The 25,699-nt window shown below is 47.3% G+C and overlaps 1 protein-coding gene and 1 long non-coding RNA gene across 6 annotated transcripts; one reads left to right on the top strand and one right to left on the bottom strand.

The window, feature by feature from the left end:
* Positions 1–962: 962 nt before the first annotated feature.
* ABHD4 (abhydrolase domain containing 4, N-acyl phospholipase B) lies at positions 963–25,650 on the bottom strand. Of its 5 annotated transcripts, XM_060418971.1 has the most exons (8): positions 25,589–25,650; positions 9,567–9,655; positions 8,503–8,605; positions 7,822–8,194; positions 7,520–7,674; positions 5,859–5,970; positions 3,159–3,345; positions 963–2,359 (listed from the first exon to the last, which is right to left on the bottom strand). In XM_060418971.1, the coding sequence occupies exons 3-8, from the start codon at positions 8,573–8,575 to the stop codon at positions 2,270–2,272; spliced, it is 990 nt and encodes a 329-aa protein (XP_060274954.1). In that variant the 5' UTR covers positions 8,576–8,605; positions 9,567–9,655; positions 25,589–25,650; the 3' UTR covers positions 963–2,269. The 5 variants fall into 5 exon arrangements, with proteins under 5 accessions (XP_060274954.1, XP_060274955.1, XP_004010404.3 ...); XM_060418972.1 differs by lacking the exon at positions 8,503–8,605; XM_004010355.5 differs by lacking the exons at positions 8,503–8,605; positions 25,589–25,650 and adding an exon at positions 13,017–13,046.
* On the top strand, positions 13,133–21,001 carry LOC132660170 (uncharacterized). Its single transcript, XR_009601443.1, has 2 exons — positions 13,133–13,270; positions 19,933–21,001. It is a non-coding gene; the product is annotated as an uncharacterized LOC132660170 (long non-coding RNA).
* Positions 25,651–25,699: the final 49 nt, after the last annotated feature.

The following is a 25,699-nucleotide window of genomic DNA, read 5'->3' on the forward strand; positions in this document are numbered from 1 at the left end:
ATTCATTCATTCATAATGGCAAATGCAGTATTAAGTGCCATTCTGAGCTGCTGAATTCGGTGCCTAGCTGGAGTCAGCCAGCACAGCAGGCACTGCTGGTAATGATTTGAACACGTTTGGACACTTGGCACACCTCACTTCTCTTGGCTCAATCAAAATAAACATTTACTGAACAAGAACTAGGTGCCAGACATGCCCCTTTATTGCTTAAGCAGCCTGTGGTCTGGGGAGGAAAGACAGACATGAAACCAGTGACTACAAGTGGAAGTTTTACAAAGGGGCATTTGAGTAAGCCACGGAGACACAGAAGAAGGGATGCAGGTCTTATCTGGGGAGCAGGTCGATGGAAAGCTTCCCTGCATAATGCATAAAGAATATTTGAACTGGGATTGAGGATGAGTGGTTTCCCTGGTGACTCAGATGGTAAAGAATCTGCCTGTAATGCAGGAGACCCAGGTTCTGTCCCTGGGCCTGGAAGATCCTCTGGAGAAGGGCATGGCAACCCACTCCAGTATTCTTGCCTGGAGAATCCCATGGATAGAGGAGCCTGGCAGGCTGTAGTCTATGAGGTCGCAATGAGCTGGACACCACTGAGTGGCTAACACTGAGGGCAAGCAGAATAGGGCATAGGAAGCTGTCCAGGTAGAGGCCAAGGTGAACTTCAGGGCTATTTAATGGACAGTAGGGAGCACTCAGTTCAGCCCAATTCTCTTGTGAACTGGGGCTTGGCCCACCCAACCCTCATCTATCCTTTCAAGTGGTTGGCTGAGACGACCTGTGCTGACCTGGAGACTGGGCGGGGTCCAGAGGGCAGATGGTGCACTAAATGGGAGGGGGGTGGGGGGCTTGTGCATGGGTGCCTCTCAGGGCCCCTCCTAACTCAGACATCATAGGAGAGGTTGTGAATTCAGCACCACCCCCAGCACTCTTGTCAGAGCAATACTAAACATCATCACCATGAGTGATTTTGATTCATTTCTTTATTAATATAGAAAAGGAGCCCAAGGCAGCTGGACCAGTAGTACAAAGCACCAGGAGTTAATACTATTCTGGTGAAAGGGTTGGCTTTACAAAAGTGAAGAAGTAGGTGGGAGCTACCCTAGTTCTGGGGCCAGGCCCCGCCTACTGCCCAGAACCAGTCCCTGGGAGAGAGTGACAGGTAGGTCAGGGACAGATGAGCTGGAGACCAGAAGGACAGGCAGTAGGGATGGAGGGCCAGGCAGTGAGAACCATCCTGTGGCTGATGAGGACAGGGAACTGCTGGCTGGAGGCTCCCCACTGGAACCTGGGCAGAGGTTCACGTGAGCAGGCAAAAAGCCCTGCAGATACTAGAGAGGATGGGGATCCAGACACGGCTTGGGGTCAAAGGGCCTTCCCTTCTCTCCATCAGGGGTCACTGTTCTCAGTTCCATGGGTGGGGCTTCAGGGCCCAAGGCACAGAGGGAGGCCCAGAGGCCTCCCAGTGGGAAAAAGAAGGGGCAGGGAAGGAAGCACTTGAGTGTTCCCGGCTTAGGCAGCCAGGGCTGAGACACAGAGCAGGAAACCAGAATCCCCATACAGAGGCTGGAATGTGTGGCCAGGTGGGCTTATCCTAGGCCAGGACCAGCCCCATGGCCTCCATGCCTGCCTCAAACCTTAGCAAACAGAGTCTTCCAGGAGCCCTGAGCTGTTTCTCCATGGACCAGCCATGTCTTGTCCTGCCCTTTGCCTCCTCTGCTAATGAGAGCTTTGGATATGACCTCTTAGGTCATGGGAGCTCCAGGACCTGCTCTTGGCAGTTCCCCAACCAGCCCCTGAACAGAACTGGCATGGGCTGGGGGACCAGGGGTGATGGAGGAGGAAGATGTCCTGCATGGAACCTCCCCCTACCCCCCGCAGACACACTCCAGACCTGGGCAGGCTGTTAAGAGCCTCTCCTTCATCCGGGAGGAACAGGTACCCTCCCTTGGCACAGGGGGGCGTGGCTTGGTGCAGTCCCTTCACACCCACCGCCCAGTGACGCCGGCATGGAGAGAATGGGGTGGCACTCTACAACCCTTTATGCTCTTCCCTGGGGTGGGAGCTCAAGGCCTCTTGTGGCTTTTGCCTCCAGCCTTCAGTGTGGGGTCATAGTGCTTTTTGTTCTTCTGTGGCCGGGCCCAGGGGACAGCCCGAGACTCCGCCTGGCTGGCACATGTTAGTCGGTGAGGAAAGGACAGAGGGGTAAGTTAGGAGACGGGAAGGTGAGAGCAACTCTCTGGCTTTCTCCTCGTCCTCCAGGAAGAGCAGCTCAGTCGACTGAGTCGCAGATCTCCTCCACCACCGCGTTGAAGATGTGTGGCTGGTCTGCGTACACGTGGTGCGAGGCACCCTCGATCTCCTGTGGAGGGAGGACCCCGCCAGGGGCAGGATGGCCCTTTATTCTAGGCACTGGAAAGCTGCCACAGCATTTGTTTTTCTTGTAAACCTGCTTGCCTGCTGCCCGTAAGCACTTATTTTATCTAAGACAACTGTCCACCTTTCTCCCCATATCTTGGTACTTCCCAGTGGCAACCAGTGAATCCCAATGTCTCATCCTTACTTCTCCTATGGTCCCTGATTGTATCTTTCCTTCCACACTAGTCCCACCATGCTCATGTCATCCACAGGTTCGATACCCAGGACCCATGAGGCACCAGTCTAAGTTAGCACGAAGTGAAAATTCTTCAGTCGTGTCTCTTTGTGACTCCATGGACTATAGCCTGCCAGGCCCCTCTGTCCATGGACTTCTCCAGGCAAGAATACTGGAGTGGGTAGCCGTAAGTAAGCACACTCCTTAGCAAATGAAGGTGGAGGCAGGAGAATGGTGGGAAGGCTTCTTGGCAGCCTCTATTGTACCCAGCTCTGATTTGGAGTGAGAATTACAGGGGAAGAGGGGCAGCATGCTCCCTATGCCTGACTACTGGACAAGAACCTGCCTTTTAGCTTGACTGGCTACACAGAAGTGAGGAGCCCTGAATTATGATATTACAGAGAGCCAGCCCTTTCAAATGCATGACCCTATCTCAACCTTTCCACCCTTTCTCCCTGACTCTCCCATCACCCTTCGCTACCTGGTCTCTTAGCTACACTGAGTCAAGCAACATGTGCTGCATGTGGCAAGTTTCCACCTCAGTCTGTCTCCTCTGGTGGCAACGTACCAAGTCTCGGACGTAGGAATCCGGCCGCTGCAGCTTCACCTTTTTCCCCGTGCTGGTGTCTATCCAGGTGTTGGCCCCATAGATCATGGTGATGGGCACATCTTTTCGAATCAAGTGAATCCGCTCTAACATGGGGCGCCGGGCCCAGCCGATGGACTCCATCATGGCTTTGAATGCCGTCTCCCCACTGGGAAAGCAAAACAGGGCGAGGCGGTGAGTAAACGCCACAGCATAAAAGGTCAGTCTGTGGGTTTCTTGGAGGCTGGGGCAGTATCTTTGGCCTCTTTGTTTACCTCCAAGCCCAGCACTAGGCTCATTAAATATTAGGAAGATTACGAGACACGACTGAATCTCCACAGGGTCCGCACACAGAAAACCCCATGGCACTGAGGAGTGCCATATCAACCTGTATTAAATACACGTTAATATGCATTTAACAGCTACTGACGTGGCAGTCTGGGCAGAGGGTGGGCACATATGAACAAGACACATGCAGTGCCTGCCCTCCTGGAGTCCCCATTTTCCTCATCCTTCAGGCACTACATAATGAATTACAGGATTAACTTCAGATTTGCCAAGAATTATGAAAGGGTAGTGGAGTTGTAGGAGAACGCAGACTAGGGAGTTGGCTGGCTAGGGCTGGAGGAGAGGGTCGAAGGGCTCCTTGAGGTGGGCTCTGACGGGCAAGAACTACAGAAGCACAGAGGGTTAACTGAGGAGGCTGGGGAATGAGACGTCAGGCTTGCGAGGACCCAGGCGGAGTAGCAGTTTGTGCTACCTGAGAAGCAATGACGGCCAGTCTAATCTACGTTGCTCCCTGGTCATTTCCCGAGGGAGAGCTGAAGCCATGTCGGGAGGGGTCTGCAAGGCTGGAGGGGAAGCCAGCTGTCCGGACAGCTCTGTCACTTCTGTGGGGAGCAGGAAAGGCTGGGGAGACTGGCACCCAGCAGGCTCAGTCTGTTCAGGGGTTATGTCCCCAGTCTCCTTAGCATCCCTGAGATGAAGGGGAGCCTGAGTTCTGCACGGGTCACCAGGAACAGAGTCCTTGCCTAAGACACTGCAGCACAGTGGAACAGTCGTGGACTCTGGAGTCAGAGAGACATACCTACAAATCCTGGTTCTACTTTCTTAGCAAGTTGTGGAACCAGAATACACCTTAGTTCTCTCATCTACAAACTGGAGAGAAATTATACCCACTTTTTGAGGTCATTATGGGGAAAATGAAAATATGTACAAAGCCCCTAAGTTTAGTGAAGCGAAGTAGGTATCCCATCCCCAAAATATTATTCTTTCACTAAATTATGTTTTCCAAGGGAACGGTAACAGTTACCATGAACTCAAGATTACAACTCAAAAAGACTCAGGGGCTTATAAAATTGAGTGATTCAGGGAAGTGGCTGGTTATCACCAGTATCATCTCTGCTTCTTCCAGGACCTGAGTGAGTTGTGTGACTACATATTCTGTGGCTTAGATGGGAGGCCATTCATTCTACTGAAGTAGGACTGAGACTGGGGAACATTCTGGAGAAAGGACTAGGGGTGGGCTTGCAAGGCCTCAGAGGGTGTGAGACTGGCACTGAGCCCAGTTGAGAGGGGTCACGAGCAGAAAGCTGATTCGACTGCTGAACTGAGTTTCTAGACTGCTGTTTAAGCAGGGCCCTTCCATCAGTTGAGCTTCTGAGGAATGCTGGATGGGCAGTTCCCACACTGCCTGAAAGCAGTCTGAATTTGAGGTTAATGCTCAGACAGTGCTATTGGAATGCAAAGTCCCAGTTGCTTCACAGCTTCGGGCTGAACAAGCCTGAAATGAGGCAGAGCAATGCGGCTGCTCCCAGTGATCTTGGCTCGCCTGCGATGCTCCCAGCAGCTTGGGGTGAAGTCCCCACAGAGGTGGTGCCTCCTGGTATCAGCAGCTCACATGGCACTGCCCAAGGGAAGATTACCTCCCTGACTCCGCCCTGGCTGGTGGCTGCCAAGACTGCGGATCACAGGGTACGGGCCAGGGGCCCACTGTCTGAATTGTCACAAACATAAGCTTGTTGAGATTCTGGGGACATCTTCAATTCTCCAAAAGACAGAAAAGGCATTCCTACCCCAACAGTAAATATTTCAAGGTGCACAAACATTATGTTTTAGAATGTATAATCTTTCCATCAGCAGTTCTATTTGTAGGAATGTAGCCTAGAGGTACAGTCACACATGTGCCAAGGAAGATATACAAGGAGGTTCTCTGAAGCAATATCACATGATATCTCAGACAGAAAATAACAAGAAAATGAAGGAATTACAGGTCTGGGACAGGAGAGGACTTGCTTCCTTTCTTTTCTTTTACAACAATACTATGTTCATAATACTTCTTCAGTTAAAAAAAAAAAAAAGGTCTTTGCAAATGTTTTCCAGACTCTTTGCCTGTCAGGCTAACTGCTTACCTCCAGGAAAGAGTAAGGGTCTTCCTCTATAGAGATAGGTGGTATGTTTAATTAATCTATTATCTTCTCCATCCCTTTTTGCCTATCCCTGGGAAAGTCTCTGGAAATAAGCAAGCCTGCTAATGCCTACATTTCCCTATCTGGATGAGAGCTCTGTGGAAGAAAAAAATACAGCACAGACTGATCCTGGGATAGTTCTGGAGTTTTCCAGCAGCTGGAGTTTTAGCTCCAAACCCATAGATGTTGAGCTGACTCCCAGAGCTGCCCTCACCTGGGATTCTGTGCATTGCAGTGGTAGATATACTCTGATATAGTATCATCATCAAAGAAGTCTGCAAACTTGCGCTTGAAGTCCGGTCGGAATCGCTGTACCAGGCTGGGCCCTAGGAGAGAACAGAACGTGGAGGAGCCAGTTTGAGTGGGGAGGAAAGACCCCTGTCACTGTATGTTTTAACAACTTTAACCAAACATTATTTCTCTTAAGGGTTTGTTTGCTTTGTACGCTTAAGGTTATAGGGATAGAGCATGTTAAGTCTTTGGGGAAGCTCCAGGTAACTACAGATGAGAGTCAGTTAGTTGCCAAAGAATTTGGACAGTCTAAGGTCACTGAGGAACCGGATTATCTGCAGATCAATGAAATCCCAAGATCCTTTACTCCAAGGATCACAAACCCCAGAAGAGTCCATGGTTGAGATGCTTTGCTTTTGTGGTCTGAGCTATGTTCTTTTTCTCCCTGAGACCGTCTATGGCCTTTTAATCTCCTGAAGGTAGTGGATGAAACCAAGAGCCCTTTCAGGATCAGGCCTGTAACAGAATGCAAGTGATGAGGCAAACCTAACACTGGCATCTCAGACTCGGGGCACAGTTTTCGAGAAATCTGTTCCTTTCACCTTTCTTTAAATAGTCCATACACAAGCAGTAGGGCACTTGAAACACACTGTAAAAATTGGGCCTAGTCTTCTGGCCTCTCTCTCACTTCTGGTCTGCTCTCTCTGTATGCGGAGGGGTGAGAGGCAGGCGTGGCAGGATCCCCTGGGCACTCGCCCTCCTCCATGGCTGCCAGCCACCTGCCCCTTCCATACTAGCTCTGATGTCTATGTGCGGCCCTGGCCAGAGGCAAGTCCAGAAATGGGGACAGTGATTAGAACAGGGCTCCTGCGTGGAGGATTAGGGAAGGTCTGCTGGAGTGAATAGTGCTGGGTGCCCTAAGACCAGTCCTCTGCCCATTTAGTACCCTTTGGCACCTGTGTCTCTTGTTTCCCTTCCTTTCTCCCCAGACTTCTACCTTCTGCTCAAATGCTCACTTTTCTCTTTTACCACAGAACCATTCTGTTTCTCTTGAAGGGCCTAGAGAGACAACTCTTATTCATCCACTAGCAATTAACCCCTAAAAATTGGCTATATAAGCCATCAGTGTAAGATACAGCGTGCCCCACCTTTACCATAAAGGAAAGCTGCTTTTACTTCATTAAAAGGTTCCTCTCCAGACAGGAAGGTGCCGGCAGTGTGAGGTCAGAAGGCTTGGGCCTACTAAATTTATGCACTCTGGCTGTCCTGCCACCTTCCTCCCTTCACTCGCAGGATTTGCCAACAGCTGCCACAAACCCACACATGTAGCATAAAAACTCAGTAGAGGAAGAGTCATCTCGAAACCCCTTTCTCTCTCTCTGGGGGCACAGAGTAGAAGTTCTGCTCCATCTGTCTCTTGAATAGAAAAACTTTTTCCATGCAGATGAAGGGGGTGGGGGGGGAACCTTCTGAAACTGTCCACCAAGACATTTGATCCAGATTAACAGCTTTAAATAATAATGCTAGGCTTATTCCCACTTTTCACGAACAAAAGGGGATGGTGAGCGTCCAGACGCAGGGGGGCTTCTAGAATGGGACAGCTGTGGTTGGAGGAGACAGTTTCTCTGTCTGCAGGCTACTCACCCCAGGGCCCAGCGACTCGAAGAACAGCCAGTGGATTGGAACGCCCTAGGACAGAGGCCACAGCCTTGACCCAGGTCGGAGGTGCACGGACCTGACTGGGGTCAGCTGGTCGGAGGGGAAAGCCCCACGGGTCTACCAGGATGAGGTGTTTAACTCTAAAGGAGGAAAAGGGAGAAGACAAGTTTTCTTTGCTTGAAGGTACCATAGCCCTTAAGTTGCCCAGGAAGAGAACAACTGGAAATGAGTAATGGAAGATTCCCAGCAAGGCACTCTTGTGATGGAGACAGGTGGCTCCTCCTTACCTGTCAGGGTACTTGATCGAGTAGGAAGTGGCCAGGAATCCTCCCAGACTGTGCCCCAGGAGGATCATGCTGGGGATTCCCATGCTCTCCCGCCACGTCTCTATTGAGGTCACAAACTCGTCCTCGGCCCCCTCTGGATCCCTTGGGAACGTCGGCCTCGAGCTTCGCCCGAAGCCTAGCAGATCGAAGGTGTGCAATGTGCGGCGGGTGCTCAGTGAGTCCATGTTGAGGATCCAGAGGCCCACGCCGCCCCCGAAGCCGTGCACCATCACCAGGGGGGTGCGGTCCCTGAGCTCAGGGCTCACTGTCACTGTCCAGATCTTGTTCTGGTTTGGGAGGGACACATATCGAGCCAGGAACTTGTTCTGGAGGCCTGGGGAGAAGGGGTCCAGGGCAGAGGGATAAGACTATGTGCTGACCGTGTCATCTTTTTGCTTGGACTCCCACTTTTCAGCTCTCTCTCATCCCCAAACCCTTCCTGGCCTCTCTCACCTTTCCTTTTGCAACTCTTTGATCATACAGCCTAAGAGTTCAACTCCAAGTACAATTTGTAGATGTCTAGTGTTAGTAGTCTTAATTGCTCAGTCGTGTCTGACTCTTTGCCACCTCACGAACTGTAGCCTGCCAGGCTCCTCTGTCATTGGATTCTCCAGGCAAAAGTACTGGAGTGGATTGCCATACCCTTCTCCAGAGGATCCTCCAGATGCAGGGATCGAACCCGGGTCTCCTGCGTTGCAAGCAGATTCTCTACCATTTGAGCTACAGGGAAGATCCTTGCAGATATCTGTAGGCATTAAGAGGGGCCATTGTATTCCTTGGGCTCCCTTTGGGTCCAGGGTAGAAGTGACCCCACAGAGCTCTGGCATTTATCACTCTTGTACCTGTATATGCCTGGGGCTTGACCGAGGGAGAGTGTGTCCTCACTGAGGGTATCTGGGAGGGTCAAGCCAGGTCCTTCTTAGGGAAAGATGAGGTGGGCAGTGTTTGCTCTGCTGGCATGAAGGCAGTCACACAACAGAGCTACCTGAGGTAAGTCACGTGGATTTCAGACAAAGGCTTGAAAACTGACTGTTCTGTGGCTGTACCTACTCAGGCCCATAAGAGAGAGGGTAGCCATCGCTAGGGCAATAGGTGCAGGGCAGGAAAGGTCATATGAGAAATATAGGAAGATGGGGCCCAAGGGTCTTGTTTGAGTTGGTGGCTGCTGGTGCTCCTAGGGGGATGCCCTGACCCCACAGAACATTGCCCAGGAGAGCTGGCCAGTGGGAATACCCAACTACTCTGCTAACTGGATGAAGGGGAGGGGTGGCTTATCGGGTAGAATACAAGGAACAGTATTATTAGAGAATATAGGATTGCTGGTCCTTGGCTAGGAAGGTGGTAAATCTAAGTGTTTGATGAGAAAGGGAGATGGAAAAAGAATAAGAGAAGGAAGAAGTGAATGTGTATTTGTACACATTGTGTGTTAATAGCTGGTACAGGGTTTGAGGTGAAATTGTGGGATGTGGCAGAATGGTTTCTGCTGGATGGTTTCTGTTCTGATGGACAGGGTGGGAGATGTTAAGGAACCGCTATCATAGAATGTGCATCCTCTGCCCAAATTGCTTCCCTCCAATCATGGACATCCCTTCCTTCCACATCGAGCACTGTCAACCAGGAATCAGTGGGCTCAGTGGGCCAGGCTCTGGGAAGACCCTGTATCCTGGGGCTCCTGAGGGAGGTGGCACAAGCCACCTTCTACTTACACTGGAGGATCCTGGCTTCTACATTCTTCAGTTGAGACATGGAAGTGGGGCGCCAAGTGGGCAGCCAGCTGCTCAGCCAGCCTTGAGGCCTGGGACAGGAACACACAGAAACATTCACTAGCAATATTGCAAACACTGATACCCCCAGTCTTGCTGGCAGTTACAAAAGAGTTATCAGGGTGCAGGGTGTTTCCCAGGCTCAGGAAACCTGCCCCTGTGGCAGTCAGCAATTCCATGGCAGCCTGATAAACTGTTACGCTTCTCTGGTAAATGGTTATTAGCAACAACATACCCTTTGTTTCAACAGATACTCAGAATACTATGTGTACAGCACTTAACAGTTTATAAAGCCCTTTCACATTTTTTATCTCATTTGAGCTTTACAACTCCCCTTTGTTATTGGTTATTATAATGTTCAAGGAGGTTACAAGGGGAGGGAAAAAGCCAACTTTTAACTAATGTTTCAGTTCTCCTTTGCCATCCCTAGGACTGTATGTTCCTTTAGAGTAGGACAAATTCCCATGCCACTTGCCCTCCTGGCAGAGTACCAGGGTTGGTGTATGCCTGCTTCCCAGCCCCTGGGAGTCCAGAGCACTGTGTCAGTGGCCAGTGGGGCTCTCAGGCTATCAGTCCAGCCTTGAATGATGTGTTGGGATAGGCAGGGAGTAAGAGGAGGGAGACCTGGGTTCAAGCTCAGTTTTGATTCTCTGATAGGACACATGTTGCCTCTGGCCTTGTTTCCAGATTATATATGAGTAGAAAGTTCACCACCAATGGCTTGCAGTAAAACAGGTAAGATAACCTATCTTGTTTTCTACTTTACACCCAGGGGACTTTAAGTCATTGCAGGGTACAGGTTGAAAGTACCAGTGTTAATTTTTTAAAAACCCTAGATTTACGTCATAGTAATGTCATTTATGAGCAGAGTGGTGTTGATCTGATAAATAATCTGTCTTTGAGCATCCAGATATGAAAGGAATTTCATAAGGTGCCTGGGATAAAACAGATGCTCAATGAATCACTTTTGTTATTCCTCTTCCATCCCATATTTTTCTTTTCTTGAACTCTGACTGGATGAAGTGGATTTCAGGATGGACATTACCAGCTATGGGGCCTGTAAACATCAGAATAGTCAAGCAGGGGCATTCTGTGAAGGAATGAGGGCAACTACTACGAATCCCATCTCGCTACACACCGGGTACCATGCTGCATCATTTGAAGTGCAGAATTTTAGACTAGGCTAGTTCCTTAGAAATCTAGTCCAGTCTCTTAATTTAACAGATGAGCAAAGTGATGCCCAAAGAGGCCATACATGTAGTTAGAAAAAGAAGCAGAACCAGAACCTGGATCTCAAATCCAGGTTTCAGGTATTCCTGGTTGTCCAGTGGTTGGGACTTTGTGCTTTCACGGCTGAGAAACAAGGCAAAAAAAAAAAAAAGTCAAATCCAGGTTTCTCCTTGTGTTTCCTCTGGACATTCCAGCCTCAGCTTTTTAAGGCCACACATGGATAATCAATGTACAATCAGTTTTACACTTGCCTGCTTTCTGAAAGAACATGTGACCTAAAGCCAGAGGTCAGAGTTCTCATCCTGGCATCACTATTCATCAGCAATGTGCCCTTAGCACATTATTTAGCCTTTCTCTGTCAGAGTTTTCTCGTCTTTAAAAGGGAGGTAATAATAGTATCTACTTCATAGGGTTGTCATAAAGATCAAATACATTAAAGCACAGAATAATGCCTAGCACAATACACACTCTCAGCAAATGTTCTTTCCCCTGGCCAAATCATAAACTATCCATATTCTGTGCTTTCCAAGTAGCAAATCTCAGTTACTCAGATCTTAAGAGGTTTGAATTACTGAGGCTGCAGCTGAAACTCGTCCATCAATGGCTTTAGCCAGATGAGAGCTGTTGGTCTCAATCCTACAAAGACTCAGAACCCTTCAAATGATCCACTGGAATTCCTTACAGGCTTGAAGTGCGGGCATCAAGACCACAGAATGTTGCTGGTCTCAGGAGACAAACTTTCTCTCCATCCTACAGAGACTGTGACAAGTCAGAGCATGTCATCTGGACCCCACATGGCCTCGTATCTGCCCAAAGCAGCACTCAGGAGAGATGCTGTCCCAAGGAACAACAGCATCATGGGCTGCTCTGCAGAGATCCTCAGATATCCCGCCTCTCTTTCACTGAAAATCCTACCAGTAAAGTGCTGGAAATAGCACCTGGCACACTATCTGCTCAGTACCCCTGTGGAGATGCGGAGGCCTGGGGTGGGGAACTGAGACAAGAAGCAAAGTGGCCCCTTAGCCACGAGCTTAGCCTGACTGGGGTGGTCTCATCCCTCTAGGGTCAAGGGATCTTTACCCTGATGATGGGTGAGCCGGAAGAGGTTCTATGCTCTAAGAAGCCTGTTCTAGACCTCTGTGACACTGGGGTCTAACTTCTTTGGACACTGGATTCTTCATTTGTAAAAAGAAACTGCACTGACTGAATATCAATTCTAATATTCTGTGTTTCCCTAAGTCATTGTAGGTATTGTAAATTTCCTCTTGAAAGCATCACTTTGGAAAGTACCACTCTCCTTGGCAATTCCTTCAAGCCTGGGAAGCTAGTACTGTCATAACGTTATTAGTTTTGCAAGCAGATCCAAAATGGGGGGGACACGGGATTCAGGAAAGGCCCAGTACTGGTATAAGCCCGGCTTGGGTGGAAGCTGAGTCATTCTCCAAGCAACTTTTCCTTGATCCTATCAGACGGTGAACTGGTTGCCACACCACCTACAGGTGGCATCCCAAACTTGATGTCATTGAGATCGCAGTAACAAAATCCAAAAGCTCTAATTCTGAAACCGTAGCATTAAGGAGATTGTTAATGATGATTAAAAACTATCAACTAGGATTGCTGGCGACTAAGCGTCTCGCCGGGCGAAAGCTAAAGGAACTTGCAAGCCTATTAACCCAGACCAATCCCAGCCCAGGGGAGCCCTCTCTTCGCTTTCCAAGCCTTAGCGTTGCGGGGTTAAGCGATGCTCTTCCTACACCTCCGACTCGCGTCCGGGAGCAAACGCAGACTAGCAGCAGACCTGGCTGCTACCCCCGCACCCGCGTCCACACACGCTTGCTTTGAGGCATCTGAGACATCACCACTAAATCTAATCCCAGGGCGCAGGCACTAGAGGGGAGCGAGGAATGATCGCCGACACTAAAGTGGAAAGTAAGAATCGCTGGGCTGCAGGCAAGCGTTATCTTCCATCGCTCCCTCGGCTCCGCGGCTGCAACTCCTGGGCAAAAGCAAAGCAAGCAAACGCAGCCCCCAGCCCTCCCCGGAAGCCGACCTGAAAAGGAAAGGCGGGAAGATGTCTAAAACGGTTCCTCAGCCACAGACAGTCCCAGGTTCACGGCCCCGAGAGAGAGAGGGAGAGAGAGAAAAGAGACAAGGTTAACTCACTGCTGCTCCAGATCATCGGCCATAGTAAACAAGCCCTGCCGGGTCGAGCTGAGCCAGCCCATCCCTCCACCTGACGCCAGCACCAGCTGACCCAGAAAAGCGTCGGCTAACAAAGTGGGGCGTGGCCAGCGCCGCAGCCGGGGACGCGGGGTCGGCAGGACTCAGGCTGGGCCAGCCGGGACACGTGAGCTGACTCTGAGCTCCTCCTAAGCTAGGACCACAGTCCGGCCACACATCTGGGGACAGGGAGGGAGGTAAGTAGTACTGAAATTACGAGTTCCTCCGTCAAACCTCCATTCTCTGATAATTAAAAGGTAACAGAATTACCCCTGCACGCTCCCACACACTCTTCCCTATTACAGACCCCAGCCTCCCAGGTTCTCTCCTTAGCGTTCCTTCTAACCAGATGCTTAAGATGTTTGTGGATACAGTACCAACGGTGGAACGCTCCTATGAAGGGCTTGGGAGCTGTGGCCCAAGCAGACTGCTGCTGCTACTGCTGCTAAGTCGCTTCAGTCGTGTCCGACTCTGTGCGACCCCATAGACGGCAGCCCACCAGGCTCCCCCGTCCCTGGGATCCTCCAGGCAAGAACACTGGAGTGGGTTGCCATTTCCTTCTCCAATGCATGAAAGTGAAAAGTGAAGGTGAAGTCGCTCAGTCGTGCCCGACTCAGCGACCCCTTGGACTGCAGCCTACCGGGCTCCTCCGTCCATGGGATTTTCCAGCAAGAGTACTGGAGTGAGTAGACTGCTAGATTTTGTAAATAAAACCAGGACGCCTAGTTAAGGTTGAATTTCAGATAAACACCAACTACTTTTTTAGAGTAAGTCTGTCCTGTGCAATATTTGGGACATAACTGAGCATCCTGTACTTTATCTGGCCACCCCAAACTTAAGCCGCCTGCTCAGCCCCAGGGACGTCTTTGGCCCCAGCCTGGTTCTCAGGAACAAGGTGGCTCAACCCCAGGTCTCCATCAGTTTGGATGATCCCTGCCTCCCATCCCCCCAGGAGGGAAGCTGAAGGACTAACCTGTAAACCTGGGTCAGTTTTAAGTAGCTGGAATGGGGGTGGAGGGAGTTGGTGAGGAGGAGAGAGGTCCTGATTGGTTTGCTTAGCAGGTTAGCCAAATCTTAAGGCTAGCTGGCTCCAGAACTTACCTGAACTGGATAACAAGGCCTGACGTCCCTGGAGCGGGCATCCTCTTGATAAGGTTAAAACCAGACTAGAAGTAGGGGAGGGTGGGAGAATACTGATGGTAGGGTTTGTCAAGGTGGGTTTTTTTGGTTTGTTTTTTAGGCTTTCTGCTGGACTCAGGAGAGTCAGATTTCTTCTTTCATGTAACAGTGTTAAATTGATCTGATTATCATTATAAGGGCAGGAAGTTCAAGAGAATGGGTATTTAATACACTATTGATACTATGTATGAAATAGGTTAACTAATGAGAACCTACTGTATAGCTCAAGGAACTCAGTGCTCTGTGGTGACCTAAGTGAGAAGGAAATCCAAAAGAGAGGGTATATATGTATACGTATAGCTGGTTCTCTGTGCTGTCCAATAGAAACTAACGCAACATTGTAAAGCAGGAGGGAAAGGCTCCCCACTCCAGTATTCTGGCCTGGAGAATTCCATGGACTGTATAGTCCATGGGGTCAAGCAAAGAGTAGAACAGGACTGAGCGACTTTCACTTTCACACTCCAGTGAAAATTAATTTAAAAAAGAGAGCGAATGGGCATTTTTAGAGCTTAGGGGTCTGGGAATTTGCAAGGTGTGGGGCAAAGTAGTACTAACAAAAGAGGACCTGTCTTGTCACTCGTTCTTACCACAGAGTGGTCCTAAACATCAGGGTGCATGACCACCATCTGGTGGGCTTGTTTAAAAATTAAGGTTTCCAGGACTTCCCTGGCAGTCCAGTGGTTAAGTCCATGCTTCCAATGCAGGGTTTGAACCCTGGTTGGGAAACTAAGATCCCACATGCCTGTGAGGTGCAGCCAAGAAAAAAAAGTTTCTAAAACCCTACCCTCTGAGATTCTAATTCATTAAGTTTGGTTTGATACTAATAGCTACATTTTTAGGAAGCACTTCAGATGCTAAAGTTCAGTAGGACTCATTGGAAATTAGAAGATAGTTTCTAGGGTCAGAATTCTGGGTGCAATTTTGGCTTTGCAGCTTATCTGCTACATGATTGTGAGTAAATTATATAGCATCTCTAAATTTTCTCCCTCTGTCTCCTATCTTGTTGTAAGAATTAACCAAGATAATTCAAACATTTAGTACATTTGTTTATGCTAAAAAGTTACTATTATTATTAACATACCTATTCAAAGCCCCGCATTATGTTAAGCACTAAGAACACCATTATCAAAAGTAAAGAAACAGGGACTTTCCTGGTAGTCCAGTGGCTAAGACTCTTTTCGTTGCAACAAAAGATCCTGCATGACGCAACTGGAACCTGATGCAGCCAAATTAATTATAAAACACACACACACACAAAAACCCAAGGTGCTAAGTGTTATGAAAAAGGAATGTTGCGTATAATTCCAATAAACAAACATTGTTTCCTGCCGTTCCAGTAAACAATGAATGTTGCCTGCCATCAGGCCATAAGCCAGAGCGACTGCTGGCCGCCGACTCAGCCCACCCTGCCATGGTGTGCCCTGAAGGGAATTCAGGGTGGAGATAAATAGGAAACTGTCTGTCTTAGATAGTTAAGATGCATATCTAAGGACTAATTCTTATAGGTAGTCAAGGACTAAAATCACTAACTTGAGATGTCTGGTTTTTGTGATTTTCATGTTCTACTATATGTCTCCACCCCTGACACCCCCACCCCCATCCCCCATCCCCAGCAAAAACTGCAATATATCCTGGCTCCTCCCTTACCTTTTGGGAGCAGTTCCTCAAAGCAGTCTGACAGGCTGTCTTCTGGGTTATAGTCCTCAGTAAGGTCCCCAAATAAAACTTAACTCTCAACTTTTAGTTTGTGCAATTTTTCTCTGATTGACAGTGTCAAGGGATTTTAGAAGCTGTACCATACAGGATATTCCAGGCTACATCACTGTTAGACAGGTTAACAGAATCTCCCACTTTTCAGAAAACCTGTAAGATGTAGAACTTTTCAGGGTAAGCAGACCTGGCTGAGCGCAGAATTGATGCTTTTGAACTGTGGTGTTGGAGAAGACTCTTGAGAGTCCCTTGGACTGCAAGGAGATCCAACCAGTCCATCCTAAAGGAGATCAGTCCTGGGTGTTCACTGATGCTGAAGCTGAAATGCCACCTGATGTGAAGAACTGATTCATTTGAAAAGACCCTGATGCTAAGAAAGATTGAAGGTGGGAGGAGAAGAAGATGACAGAGGATGAGATGGTTGGATGGCATCACTGACTCAATAGACATGAGTTTGAGTAAGCTCTGGGAGTTGGTGATAGACAGGGAGGCCTGGTGTGCTGTAGTCCATGGGGTCTCAAAGAGTCAGACACAGCTGAGCGACTGAACTGAATTCAACTGATGACCTTGCTGGAACTGATATTAGATCTCTCTAGACCTCATCTTTTGAGGCAGTGCAGAGGTGTTTGTATTTTGTCTTTGTGTGCCAAATCAGCTCTACTGTAGAGGTTGCTCGTGAGTAGGAAACGTGAACATATGGAAAATGCCTTTTATAACTAAAGTTAAGAGATCTCTTAAGATGTCCCTATTTCTGAACTCATGTCCACTCGCTGCACAGCAAAGCTAATTTGTTGACACTGGGTTGTAGTGAAGCAAAGTATAGTGGTTATTGTAGGCCCCCAGCCAGAAGTACAAGTGGCTTCTGCTCAGAAGACCTGAACTCCCTGAAGGCTTTCAGGAAAGGGTTATTATTTTTTCTTCTAAAAAAACTTATTAAAATTAAAAAAAAAATCAATATATTTTAGTAGGTATTGTGACTTCCCTGGTGGCTCAGACAGTAAAGCATCTGCCTACCATGCGGGAGACCCAGGTTCGATCCCTGGGTCGGGAAGATCCTCTGGAGAAGGAAATGGCAACCTGCTCCAGTACTCTTGCCTGAAAAATCCCATGGATGGAGGAGTGTGGTGGGCTACAGTCCATGGGGTCACAAAGAGTCAGACACGACTGAGGGACTTCACTTTTTTTTTTTTTTAAATAGAAGTATAATTGATTTACAATGTTGCACTGATTTCTTCTGTACAGCAAAGTGATTCAGTTATACATATACATACATTCTTAAAGGCAACATTTGAGGTGAGGGTTACAAGGTGCATGACTTTCTTCTGATTGGTTGGTGGTGAGCTAACAGGGTGAGGTTTCAGGAATTTTAATCATCAGCCTTCTGGTTCCAACCAGTCTGGGGTCTATGAGCTTGTGTTCAGCATGTAGTCACCATCCTCCCCCTGGATTGGGGGCATTAGTTCCTGCAGAACACCTCAAACACAAATGTCAGATCGTTATGTATGTTCTTTGGGGAGGAACCAGGGCTGCTTTAAATTGTTTCTTGACTGCCTGTCCTTTGTTTCTGTTTTCCCTCATCTCCCTAATTAGTAACCGCTTGGGTCTGCTCTTTGGCACTCAGGGAAGGCCTAGGAAACCAAAGACTTTTTCTAAAAAATAATTTTATTTATTTATTTATTTTTGGCTGTGCTGGGTCTTCCTTGCTGCTTGGACTTTTCTCTAGTTGGGGCTACCCTTCGTTGCAGTGAACGGACTTCTCATTGCCATGGCTTCTCTTGCTGTGGAGCATAAGCTCTGGGCTTGCGGGCTTCAGTAGTTGTGGCTCATGGGCTCAGTAGTTGCAGTTCCAGGGCCCTAGAGCACAGCCTCAAGAGATGTGGTTCAAGGGCATGTGGGCTCTTCCCAGATCAGGGATCAAACCCATGTCTCCTGCCTTGGCAGGCGGATTCTTTACCACTGAGCCCCCAGGGAAGCCACAAAGCCTTCTTCTACAAACAAGTAACAGGGGGACACAGAGGAGCTTTTGTACCAGAGAGGGTACTACAGGGCTCTGCTTGGTTTCATCCCCAGAGCTGAGCTATCTCAGGGTTAGGCTGGATCTGTTAGAATTACGGCTCTAGGCAGGCCGCTGGGGAGAAACACAAGGTACTTGTTTCTCCCTGAAAGTGAAAGTGAAGTCGCTCAGTCATGTCCGACTCTTCGCGACCCCATGAATCGCAGCACACCAGGCCTCCCTGTCCATTACCAACTCCCGGAGTTCACTCAGACTCAGGTCCATCGAGTCAGTGATGCCATCCAGCCATCTCATCCTCTGTCATCCCCTTCTCCTCCTGCCCCCAATCCCTCCCAGCATCAGAGTCTTTTCCAATGTGTCAACTCTTCGCATGAGGTGGCCAAAGTACTGGAGTTTCAGCTTTAGCATCATTCCCTCCAAAGAAATCCCAGGGCTGCTCTCCTTCAGAATGGACTGGTTGGATCTCCTTGCAGTCCAAGGGACTCTCAAGAGTCTTCTCCAACACCACAGCTCAAAAGCATCAATTCTTCGGTGCTCAGCTTTCTTCACAGTCCAACTCTCACATCCATACATGACTACTGGAAAAACCATGGCCTTGACTAGACGGACCTTTGTTGGCAAAGTAATGTCTCTACTTTTCAATATGCTATCTAGGTTGGTCATAGCTTTTCTTCTAAGGAGTAAGCATCTTTTAATTTCATGGCTGCAATCACCATCTGCAGTGATTTTGGAGCCCGAAAAAATAAAGTCTGACACTGTTTCCACTGTTTCCCCATCTAGTTCCCATGAAGTGATGGGACCAGATGCCATGATCTTAGTTTTCTGAATGTTGAGCTTTAAGCCAACTTTTGCACTCTCCACTTTCACTTTCATCAAGAGGCTTTTTAGTTCCTCTTCACTTTCTGCCATAAATGTGGTATCATCTGCATATCTGAGGTTATTGATATTTCTCCCAGCAATCTTGATTCCAGCTTGTGCTTCTTCCAGCCCAGCATTTCTCATGATGTACTCTGCATAGAAGTTAAATAAGCAGGGTGACAATATACAGCCTTGACGTACTCCTTTTCCTATTTGGAACCCATCTGTTGTTCCATGTCCAGTTCTAACTGTTGCTTCCTGACCTGCATATAGGTTTCTCAAGAGGCAAGTCAGGTGGTCTGGTATTCCCATCTCTTGAAGAATTTTCCACAGTTTATTGTGATTCACACAGTCAAAGGCTTTGGCATAGTCAATAAAGCAGAAATAGATGTTTTTCTGGAACTCTCTTGCTTTTTCCATGATCCAGCAGATGTTGGCAATTTGATCTCCATGTGTCTAGTAGCTACCATACACTTCATGGCACAGAGGCTTTTTTTACCATCACAGAAAATTCTATTGGACAGTGTTGCTCAAGCAGTGATGATTTCAGTCCCATGTTATGGAGGGTGTTTGGCCCTTGGAAAGGACAATATGGTAAACTCTCTTATGGGTGTCACGGAGGAAGCAAGATTGAGTTTTCTTTATGGGATTCCCTAAGACTAGAAGGGAAGAAGATGAAAGGAGACTGTAAAGTTATTCTGTTCCATCAGGGACTACAAGGACAGTTATGTTAGGATGAAGTGATATAGGCTTACTGAAGCTATTTGCTGCTGTACTAGGGCTTGATACTTCAGAAATTTGACTTTGTGCTGTTTGTAACGAGATTCCTCAACACTTTTTTTTTTTAAGAAAATAATAACCTATTTATTATATTAGAAAACAAAGTAAAAGAAAAGAAGATTCCTTTTTCTGTACTCAACAACACTTCTGATACTAGATGTGTGGATTTTCCCGTACGAGGCATTTTTCCAGTTCTTGGTCAACACTAACTCGGTGTTCCTAATATTACTCGGTTCTGGCACTGACGGCCCTGACTTAGTGCAGATGCCACAGGTTAAGGACTCAGTCCCACAAGACTCTCCCCTCCTTCTACTTTAGATGCCAATCTCAAGTTCAGATTTTACCTGTGCCTCTGATTACCAGCTATAACTTGGAGGTTCGATCCCTGATCCAGGAAGATTCTGCAGGCTGCTGGGCAACTAAGCCCGTGCTCCACAGCTACTGAGCCCACATGCCATAACCACTGAAGTCTGAATGCCTAAAGCCTCTGCTCCACAACAAGAGAAGCCACCTTAATAAGAAGTTCATGCACCACAACTAGAGAAAGCCCGCGAGCAGCAAAGAAGACCTAGCACAGCCAAAACCAAAAATAAATAATTAAAAATAAAGGATCTCTGCCCTCCTCTTATTTGCCTAAAAGCAGGACAGAAAGGTGTTCCTGCTCCTCTCTCTACTAGGAAGGACAGAAAACTCTTGACCTTATGAGCCCAGAGAGGGCACCAGAGGAATCTACACAACGAACTTTACTAACTAGCCCTTATTTTTCATTAATGCTTCATATGTTTACTTGCTCAACTTCATGTATTTACTCACAACTTGCTTTGAATATCTAAACTCAAAGTTGTTTTCCTCTGTCTTGTTACTTCTCTAAAAGTTTATTGCTTTCTTGGGTTAAGATACTACTGTTAAAAACAAGACAAGAATACTGGAGTAGCTTGTTGTACTATTAGGTAATCTGTCTGATAGATCCCTGCCATCCCCTAAAAGGATTTCCCTGGTGGTTCAGACAGTAAAGCATCTGCCTACAATGCGGGAGACCTGGGTTTGATCCCTGGGTCAGGAAGATCCTCTGGAGAAGGAAATGGCACCCCACTCCAGTACTCTTGCCTGGAAAATCCCATGGATGGAGGAGCCTGGTAGGCTATAGTCCATGGGGTTGCAAAGAGTTGGACACGACTGAGCAACTTCACTTCCCTTTACTTCATCCCCTAAAGGAAAATGACCTTGCTGTAATTAATCTGATTTTTGTCTAGTATAATTAACTGTTCTGTCTCCTTCCTGCCTATAAAAGTCTCTTATTTTAGATAACTCCTCAGAGCACCTTTATATCTGTTGGTTGCATGCTGCCTGACTTATAAATTATTGAATAAAGCCAATAAAATCTTTACATTTGCTGAGCTGAATTTTGCTTTTTAACATTATATAAGCCCCCCCCCCCAAAAAAAACAAAAACCAAAAAACATTATATAAGCCCAAGTTCTGACCACCCTTTTGAGTCACTACTAACTGACTGTTCCCTGTGCATGTGCAATGCATATGTTAAGAAACATGTTGGTTTTCCTCTTGTTAATCTGTCTTTTGTCAGTCTAATTATAGGCCCAATGAATCTGAGTAGAGGGAAATGGTTTTTCTTCTCTAACAGTGTTTTAGTAACAAAAGGTCCAAGTTCTACACTGATTTCAGCTTCACCTTAAAAATTTGACTTGTCCTCTGAAAGCCATAAGAGTTGCAGTCCCTCCAGTACCCATTATTTTGCATGCCCAAATATTGGGGCTCTGTGCTTTGCCCAACTTGTAATTATTCAGAGAAATAACAAAGCAGACATAGTTAATTACCTGGGTTAACCATAGTTAATAAGAACAAACATTTCCTTAATATTTACTGTGTGTCAAGTGCTGTGTTAGTTACTGTTAACATTATGTCATTTAATCCCCACAACCTTTGAACTAAAGAATGTCACGCTTGTCATGTATCTCTAAAAGGATTGAGTCATTAGTCACTGTGGTGGCTGACCTTCAACACACTCTGAAAGGAGCTGAGGGCAGAGATCAGGAATGAGGCACTCTGTGCTTTGGGAAAACTGGTAGAACAGGCCTTCAGATGGATATTTTCAGGAGAAAATTTGAATCCAGTTGAGACAGGAGGGAAGGAGGCAGGGCACAACCATTAAAATAATGATACACAAGGGGAATTTCCTGGTGGTCCATTGGTTAGAACTTGGTGCTTTCACTGCAGGTGCCCAGGTTCAATCCTGATGGAGGAACTAAGATTCCACAAGCCGTGTGGCCTGCCCTCTGTCCCACCACCCCCCCACCAAAAAAAAAAACAAACGGAGGATAGGACAAATACCATTTAGAACCAAGTAGGCCCAAGATGGTGGGAGATTCAAATTCCAATAGCCCTTGAGCCTCATTATAAGCTCACTGTAATACATGTGCATGCTCAATGACATACACGCAGGCACCATGACAGTTCTGAGACTGGCCATAAAAGCCCCCAAAAGTGAGTGGTAACCCAATTTCTAGAAACCCCCACTCCTTTCCCCAAATAGTTGGAATAACCTTCCCACTTGTTAGCCTATTAAATTACCCACCCTATAAAAACTAACAACCATGGGGCTTCTCTCCTGAGATGGCCCACACTCTATGGAGGATGTAACTCCCTCAGTAAACCTGCTCTCATTCTCCTTCATCTAGTTCTTGAATTATTTCCTGTAGGAAGCCAAGGACCCTCACTTTGTGGCTTATCCCGGGGTCTTGCCCAAGACTTGGGAAGTGACCATCCTCTCATGCCCCGTTTTCCTGCAACACAACTTCTTGCATTTGTCCATACTTAGAAAAGCACTAAAATCATTAACTAAGATATCTGTGCCTTGTGACTAGCAGTAGCCCTCTACCAAGATATGCTTGACGGCACTTACCCACTCCCTTCTCCACGAAGACATGATCACCTCTCCCCTACCTCTTCAGAGCAGTTCCTCAGAGCTACCTGAGACAGTCTCTTGGGCTGTAGTCCTCAGCAAATCCCCAAATAAAACTGAAACTCACAGCTCTCACATTGTGCATTTTTACTCCAGTCAACAATTCAGGTATTGTTCTTTCCATCTTGAACAAGAGGAAAATGAGGCTGTCAGACTAACTTGTTCTGGATTAGAGAACCAATCAACAGTGGGGCTTCCCTGGTGGCTCAGTGGTAAAGAATCTGCCTGCCAATGCAGGACACATGGGTTTGAGCCCTGGGTCTGGAAGATTTTCTGGAGAAAGAAATGGCAACCCACTCCAGTATTCCTGTCTGGGAAATCCCAAGGACAGAGGAGCCTGGCAGGCTATAGTCCATGGGGTCGCAAAGAGTCTGACATGACTTAGTGACTAAACAACAGCAAAACAGCAGAATCAAGGCTCAAATCCAGGACTGTCTAACTCTTGATTATGTCCACTACTCAGGATGCGACTTTTTACATAGAGATTCTGATTTAAAATATTGAAACAAACACTAGTATTAACAATTTCCCATTGAGAGATCAGTCAAAAACATGTTTCAATGGTTATAGAACTGTTGCAGGAAGGGGGACCCCTTCCAGGGCCCAAAACTGGGCTCTTGTCTAACACTCGGAAATGAATTGTCTGAGGAGACACATGTGCTGACAAAGCAAGAGATTTTATTGGGAAAGGGCATCCAGGTGGAGAGCAGTAGGGTAAGGGAACCCAGGAGAACTGCTCTGTTTCGTGGCTCGCAGTCTCGAGTTTTATGGTGATGGGATTAGTTTCCTAGTGGTCTTTGGCCAATCATTCTAATTCAGTCTTTCCTGGTGGTGCATGCATCATCGCTCACCCAAGATGGATGCTAGCGTGAGGGATTCTGGGAAGTGGACGGACAAGCCGTTTCTCCTTTCGACCTTTCCCGAACTCTTCCGGTTGGTGGTGGCTTATTATTTCCATATTCCTTATCAGGATCTCCTGTCATAAAACAACTCATGCAAATGGTTACTATGGTGACTGGCCAGGGTGGGCAGTTTCAATCAGTGTGCTTCCCCTAACAGAATCATAAACTGAACACAGAAGACTACTTGCTGTTTTAAGTAGTCCAGAAAGCTTTAGTTCATTTTATCGGTGTTTGACTTTGCAGATCTTAGAAAAGGATGTATTCAGTGAGTGAATTGGATATTTTTCATCTCTTCTGCTTTTCCCCTTTGGGAGTTCCTGTGGCAATGCTAATGATGATAGTAGACAAGGATCAAAGGTAGACAAAACATAAGGGAGAGACTACCGGAAGGAGCCCAGATGATTCCCCTCAGGAACCCACTCCTAAATGATTAAACAGCATCCGCCTAGTCTTTAAAGTTTGAAGTTGAATACTGGTGAGGAAGCTTCTGTCCTATTTACTGATGAGGCAGGGAGAAAGTTTCAACTTGACAGAGAAACTGAGGCTTCTTGCCTTATACTGAAATTCAGAACTGGCATGGTTATGCACTTTTTTCTCAGCAATATACGAGAGTTTAGATTGAAGTTCTGATAACAGTGTAAATCTCCATGAGTGTGAATATGAATATAGCTTCAAATAGATTGTAAAGTTTTTTGAGGACATGGATTACATCTCTTCTTTCTAGAACTAAGCAAGGTTTTGCTCACGACTGTTAATCAGTACATTTGATGCTCATTTGGTTCCAGTTTAAACACAAATAAAAAGTGAAAATGAATGAAGGAAACTTGCTGTTTTAGGAATTTTGCTTGAATGCCTAGGATAGTTCAAAGTTAAATGTAAGCTGTAAAAATATCTGGTTCATGTACTACTTGTAGCTCAGGGAGAAAGACTAGGTCTGCAAGGTCAGATTCATATGAAATTAAAACGCAGAAAATGCCAGAAATAAAGGTATATCTTATTTTTCAAAAAAAGTTAAAATGCTAGATATGAATAGTTAATCTCATTTGTTAGAATACAAACCGTCAAACTTTTTAGTTTCCTCTGCAAAACAAGTTGGAGCGAGTAGGGTTTGAACCAGGCACCAGGCAATGCTCTTACAGGCCTTTCAGAGATGTCATTCTGGGATAGTTCGACAGGTTCAAGATGATAGCTTGGGAACAGAAGGCTGCTAAACTTGATCATCGGAGAAGGCAATGGCACCCCACTCCATGGGAATTTTCCTCCTGGAAAATCCCATGGACGGAGGAGCCTGGTTGGCTAACAGTCCATGGGGTCGCTAAGTGTCGGACATGACTCAGCAACTTCACTTTCACGCATTGGAGAAGGAAATGGGAACCCACTCCAGTGTTCTTGCCTGGAGAATCTCAGGGACGGGGAAGCCTGGTGGGCTGCCGTCTATGGGGTCGCACAGAGTCGGACACGACTGAAGCGACTTAGCAGTAGCAGCAGCAAACTTGATCTTTATGCAATTTAATGGACTTTCTCCCCACCCCTGCCCATCACCAGCTCTTTTAAGACTATATAATATTTCCCTGAGGATACCTACAATCTAGCATAACGACCTACGATTTAGCAAAATGGGGGCTGGAGGAGGCGTCCAATAAATGTCTGCTGATTGAATGAACATCTGCGGGCCTAGGTTTTACCGCGCTTATTTCTAAGCGTACTCAAGAGGTCAGCTCCCAAATCGAGTTCAGGGCCGGGCGGAGGTCGAGCTCCCCCACCTTCGCTCCGCACTTGCCTTCTCCAATAACCAAGTCTAAACTGATGCCTACGCAGTGACCGGCTCCGGTGGTTCTCACTGCGGGACAACTTGACTTCCTCTAATGATCTGGGACAGGCATATGCAGTTAGTGCCCTTAACAGATTTAGGGCCGAGCGGATACCGAAACTCAGGAAGCGCCAGACACTGACTTAAAGCAGATCCAATTAGGACGCCCAAGAACCAAAGAAAGCCGGAACCCTCGGATAGCCACGCTGTCCGCTGAAAAACCTATCCTCCCCTTCCTCCCACGCTACCCTGTTGCTAGAGCAACTGTGAGCCTTCACTAACCTGCCGGCGGAAACAGGACAAAAAGAGGACACGTCTCCAACTCTGGGACAGACCCGTTGCGCAGGCGCACTAGCTTTCTCTGGCTGTAGTTCTCATGCAGCAGACGTATTG

The sequence above is a fragment of the Ovis aries genome, chromosome 7 (assembly GCF_016772045.2).
Source record: "Ovis aries strain OAR_USU_Benz2616 breed Rambouillet chromosome 7, ARS-UI_Ramb_v3.0, whole genome shotgun sequence".
Lineage (NCBI taxonomy): Eukaryota > Metazoa > Chordata > Mammalia > Artiodactyla > Bovidae > Ovis > Ovis aries.

Bases quoted from the DNA above. Each gene is read 5' to 3' on its own strand.
- ABHD4 (XM_004010355.5), bottom strand. From the start codon at position 13,039: ATGGCCGATGATCTGGAGCAGCA. The intron at 7,675-7,821 runs GTAAGGAGGAGC...TTCCTCCTTTAG, and splicing joins TCGATCAAGTACCCTGACAG to AGTTAAACACCTCATCCTGG. The intron at 2,360-3,158 runs GTACGTTGCCAC...CTCCCTCCACAG, and splicing joins ATTCCTACGTCCGAGACTTG to GAGATCGAGGGTGCCTCGCA.